General features: G+C 45.9%; 1 protein-coding gene across 2 annotated transcripts in view; it reads left to right on the top strand.

Moving 5' to 3' along the window:
• LOC109537735 overlaps positions 1–5,765 on the top strand; it is a gene marked incomplete in the record, with an annotated part of 63,314 nt that overhangs the window by 49,095 nt on the left and 8,454 nt on the right. For both annotated transcript variants that reach the window (XM_048668400.1, XM_048668401.1), the window contains 1 exon segment: positions 2,693–5,368. In XM_048668400.1, the coding sequence (XP_048524357.1) occupies positions 2,693–5,368 (2,676 nt within the window).

Here is a 5,765-nt window from a genome sequence, read left to right as displayed (position 1 = left end):
CCTTTGTTTAATAGAGAAGAGAAAAGTTCAGCCTATTAACACAGCAAATATTATTTGGATGTCCATTTAGGGAAATTTTACCTACTTGATTTTGCCCCACTGTCTTCATTAGTTATCTTTTCCAAAACCAGTTCTTGGACAAACTTCCTCAATCCTCATTTGTATAAAGCACACTTTCCTCTACCAACATAGTAAATTTGGTTTGTATTCGAATTTTAGGCTATTTTTCACAAATTTTTTGAAAATGACTCCCAGCTAGAGCAGAAATATCTTATTTAACCACACTGTGTTCGACTTTGATTTTTCCAAAAAGTAGAGCATATGGAAAGTTGCGCAATCATTTGTTGAATAGCAGACACTTCGCTCTACTAACACAGCAAATATTATTTGCATGCCGATTTTGGTCAATGTTTGGCAATTTTTTGAAAATGACCCTCCCACTCAGGTAGACAAATTTCAAAATCACTGGTTCTGAACTGATAAGCTTCTTCCTTTGCTGCCAACCATCCCATCCGTTCGGTTTGTTAATTATTATACAAATTATTATTTACCGTCGATTGCATAACACTATGCACTTTTTCCCAAAGCATTAACCAATCAGCGTTTTTTTTGCTCGATTTTTAGCGGGTACATGCACGAATGCACCTAACATTTGCAAGGAATTCCACTTTCTATAAAAACCACTTGGATTGCTATTGTTTTCCCATTTTTTTCTACTTAAATATCAATGATAGCGTTCGATTTTTCATTTTCAACGGAGGTCGAACGCTGCTCGGTGCAATACCCGTTTCCTCCTATACCTGTGAATTCTTTGTACTTTCACATTTTATACGCTCGCTTTTTTTCTTTGTCTTTTCGTTGGCGTTTAATCACATCCTAAAGGAAAAAAACGCGTGATTTCTCCTCGCTCTTCACAAGGTTTCATTTAAACCAATCGATTGTGGAGAGTGAAGACGCATTTTTCCATTGTCGTAGGTTTGTTTTCGATGTCGATTTTATCATCCGACGATCCAAATAGTTATAATCTCGATTAAAATACCACAAACATTGCGAATTAAACGAATAAAATACTAAAACGCAAGCAAAAAACAATTTAAAAAGTGACAAACTAATTAAATAGCATCAGAAAGTATTTTTTTCTGCAATTAAGGAATTTGCTTGAAAATTTTCCACTCCAAGCCAGCAAATCTCCCGATTTAACCCCAGTTGACTTGATAAAGTGCGCTATTGAACAGTTCGCGTAAAAATCCTCACTCCAAAGTAAGGAAATCACTGAACTAAAGCATTATTACCGGGCAAATTTGAGACAAAAATCTTAACAAAATTTGTGTGTGACTTTTGAACGTTTTTTTGGTGTAATTCGGTGAAAAATTTCATCGAAAAATCGAGTTTTTTGACACCAGTTATTGGATAAATTTACAATTGTTTTGGTCAGAAATTGGTTATTTTCTATGGTAATTCACTTTTTTGTTATGCAGTTTTTCAAATTCACTGCTTTGAATTATAAATTCTGTCACATAGGAATCATTAACTGAATTACGTATGATTAAAGTCGTAAAAAAAATCTGTTTTGTAAACCTCCTTTTACTTTTGCAGTTACATGGAATAATGATATTATTTTTGTATTTGTGTAAAAATGTAAAAATCATTTTTGGAGCGTGAAAGTATCCATATGTGGGAAAATAGAACAGTTGTAGAAGCTTGTATTAATTTGCATAACTTTTGGATCAACCGAAAAAACATGTTTTAAAGTTTTGCGTGTTGAGAGCAGCCAACAATTCGCTCGAATCCAAACCGAAATATCTGCGATCACATCCGCCTATCAAAAAAAAATCAGAAGCAATGAATAAATTTCCCTTTTTTAATTAGCAATTAGTTGAACCCCCGCCCATAAACGATCTAGTATTCATGAGTATGTTTACACATTATGGTAGAACTCTGCTGCTTTAAATCTGAACGAAAACTTTCTCTTCCGAACCCATTCGTCGTGTATAAGGTCAATACGAATTTAGTTTCACTTTTTTCACGCATTTGTCCAAGCTTTGTGCGAAACTGATGCATTGAACGAAACTTTATGAAGGCTTTAAATCAATTTGAAAATTTGCACTCAAAATTAACTTGGGATTCAGAATTTTCGAAAGATCAAAAAGTTTCGTTTTGTGTGAAAACTCGCATATTAATTTATTAGTTTCATATTACGGAGAGTCGACTGGCACCACTCTACTTAAAATGCATTCAAACCACTTTTCAGCTTTTCTATCCTCCAGAAACCTAAATGGAGATGTTGTAACTTCAGCCTTTCCAGGCGCGTTTCCTCTTCGAGGCCCTTTCTTTGCTTCTCAAAATTTTCTGGTTCTGCAGCAAGCATGGATAAAATATTCCTGTTTTTTTATGTTTTAAAGCGCACCGTTTTTTAAAAGAGCCTTGGCATTTCCTCCGGAGAAGATCTCTTTGAGCAGATTTTAAGGCTTGCTTTCAAGTGCAAAAACATATTGGAATTAGGTCTGAAGTCTCTTATCAGCTCTAGCAGCTGGCCATTTGCGTTTTCAAATTCTGCCTCCAAAACATTAAAAAAGTGCTTCACATTTTCTTTATTAAAGCCTTTGGCTCTATGAATGCACCTTCCAGTTGGCTTTCTGCCATTATATGCCTTAATAGAGCCTGTTTTTAACACATTTTTCTTTATTTGCAGGCAATCCGAACCTCACCAGCCCTGAAAGTAGCGTGACTGTGATCACTTCCGCGGAAACTCTAAGTGCGTTCGAGGAAGGTTTAGCGGACGACGACTCCTGGGTGGAGAATCTGAGCTACGATGACGAGGACAACGAAGACGATTTCCCCACTAACTCAATCTCGGAGAACTCCTCCTCCGGAGATGAGGTCACGCTCACCTGCTCCGCCGTGGTGGATCAGGAAGATGAGCTGAGAGGATACCATCGGGCGGCCATCGACTTCACGCTGCACACCATTGTGGAGGAGAGCTGTGAGGAGAGCGAGGTCGAGCAGGCGCCGAGGAAAGCAAGGAGAGAGCGACCTGCCAGCGCCACCGATCTGGAAAAGTACTTCTTCTTTGGCTTAGGGGATGGAACTGTGCCGGCCCTCAACTCCAACCGCGAGGATGCCTTTTCTGAGACCAGCAGCATTTACTCTGAAGGCATGGAGTCGTTGGGGTGCGCTGAAGACAGCCAGAATGACAACCCCGAAGAACTGGCATCGTCCCGGCTGGAAAAGTACTTCCTCAGCGGGTTTATGGGATTTACTGCCGGACGCCGGGACTCAGATGGAAGCGTGGGGAGCGACAGCGAAGGCAAACCCAGTCCTGAGCAGAGACGCAAGCGCCTGGTCAGAGCCAGAGGTACTGGAAGGTCTCATTCGAATTCCCTGGATAACCTACTGGGGAACCCCGACCTGGCGGGCAGCGAGCAGCAGCTGGAGGCTCAGAACAGCTCAGAGGACTCCTCCAGCTCAGACTCGGACACCTATGACGAGGTGCTGGGCTTCGAGAAGGCGGACGGCCAGTTCGATACGGTGAAGCGCAAAAAGACCAAGAAGCAAAAGGCCAGCCTGGAGGACATTAAGAACCTGGAAATCACGCAGGAAGAAAAATACTCGGAGGAGGAAGAGGACGGGCATGAAACGCCGCAGCCGGAAGTGCCGCCCTCGAATTTAGCAACCAACAAAAACCAGCAAAGCAGAGACAGTGGCTTTGTGGGCAGCTGCGATGACCTACTGAAAGACCAGCGCGATGCCAACAAGTCCCCAGATAGTCAGGCCAATCAGGAGAAAAAACGGGCCGATGATCAACAGAAGGACAGAAGCATTCCAGGGTCCCTACCGCCCGCCACCAATCTCACGCGCAAGGACAGCTTCAACAATTGGAGCTCGGATGAGGAGACCAACTTGATGATGAGCAAGATGCGGCAGTTCTTCAAGACCATGGTGGCCAACTCGTCAGCTTCCAAGCCCTCCACGCCCAACCTCAGCAACCGATCCTCCCCACGGCCGTTTCCTCGCGCAAAGAACCGCTGCAAACCACCCCAGTTGGTCTATTTCGAGAACGAGCTGACGCGGTTGATGAAAACAGTGCCGGGAATACGGGACGACCAGGTGCGGGAGATTGTTGAATATCTGAGCAGTGAAGACACGTGGAGTGACTCGTATGATTCGAGCGACTACACCAGCAGCGACCTGGAGGGGGCGTGCACGAAGTCGGCGCTCCAACAGCAGATTTCCGACAGCTGCAAGCAGATTATCAACAAGTTCGATAATGGGGTCGAAGATGAGGAGGGCGATGCTGGCGACGGCGGCATTGTGGACGAAACGCACGGCCTGAACAAAGAAACGGCGTTTGTCTACCAGAAGTTGGTGGCCAGCTTTGAGAAGATGGCGGTGGAAGAAAGGCCGGCCAGCCCCAATTCGCCGCCCTTGATCGCCAAGGTGATGCACCACATTGGGAGCCGCCTGGTGGCCCTGATGCATGAAGTGTCCAGTGGGGAAAGCCACGCCTCCAACAGCCCAAAGGGCCGCAACTACCATCGCAGGCTGCAGCAGAAACTAAGCAGCGCCTCGACCACCACTGATGAAGACAGCACCTCGGACACCAACCTGCCAGACACTTTCCTCGAAGGTTCAGGATCAAGCTACAACCTGCTGCCTAGGAGCAGGTCGCATGACCTGCTGATGGAGACCAACAAGAACCTCCACCAGTCGATCAGTGGCGTTTCGGAGATATCGGAAGAACGGGAGGCCAGCGACTGCGAGCGGTTCTCTTGGCGGGGCAGCTTCGAGTCCGCCTTGTTAGCTACTGACTCCCGCAACCGACTCTCGCTGATCGGAGGAGAAGGCTCAGCCTCCGCCTCGGCCCTGGCCATTGCGGCCAAGCGCCGATCGGCAGGCGATTTGCTCTTCAGCCACAAGTCGTTAAGCAGGGAGCAGCTGGACAGGGTGCGGAGTTGCGGCAGCATCGGGGGCGGCACTTCGGAAGACAAACTGTGGGTGGCGACCGCCACCAAACCGAACCGGAGGCGGTCGAGTGTTCCAGACGCGGCCTCGTGTGGATCGGGCGCCTCTGCCGATGGCGAAGACGAAGACGATGACATGGAGAACCGCGCCACTCTTCCACGCAGCATGCAGTGCGGGCCTCAGACCACCAACTCGTTGCCGCGATTGCCCACCACCTCAGTGGCGGCGCTGCAGAAGGCTCAGAGCCAGCAGTTTTTGGCTCAGAACGTGAAAAGTGCGCGTTATCGCCCGCCCGGTATCACCAGGCTGATGCCCACTCAGCCCAAGAGGGCGGTCAGTGCTCCTGGTCTACAGCCCTCGCATCAGAGGCGCGGTAGGCGATCTCTTCAATCGAATGTTCCTAGTGGTGAGTTTTTCCTTTTGGTGGTGGCGGTGGCGGTCGTTTGTGTAGGGAAATTATCGGGGGAATAAGCCCACCTTATTCCAGCCTTTATATCACGAGCAAACAAATAGGTTTTTCTGAGTGTGACACAGGCATACAATCTCAAGCTCCAAGGTGGTTCCCATTTAAATGGGTCCAATTTGTCCCACCTACCACAAAAAAATTCAAGATATTTTTAAAATTTGGAATGAAACAATTTGGGAGGCACTTTGTGTAAGTAGGTGAAACTAATTTTCAAATGTGGCCCTTTTAAAGCTCTATACAGGGTGATTCAAAATTGGCGTCATTCCTTTTAAGGGGTGATAGATGCTCCCTTGGGGAGTACGAGGAAAATATTGAAAATTCTTTTTTCGAAAATTTC

The sequence above is a fragment of the Dendroctonus ponderosae genome, unplaced genomic scaffold, assembly GCF_020466585.1.
Source record: "Dendroctonus ponderosae isolate FM_Combo_2020 unplaced genomic scaffold, Dpon_F_20191213v2 Dpon_F_20191213_7, whole genome shotgun sequence".
NCBI lineage: Eukaryota > Metazoa > Arthropoda > Insecta > Coleoptera > Curculionidae > Dendroctonus > Dendroctonus ponderosae.
Note: the sequence above shows the minus strand (reverse complement) of the source record. Positions and strands in the feature narration are given on the sequence as shown.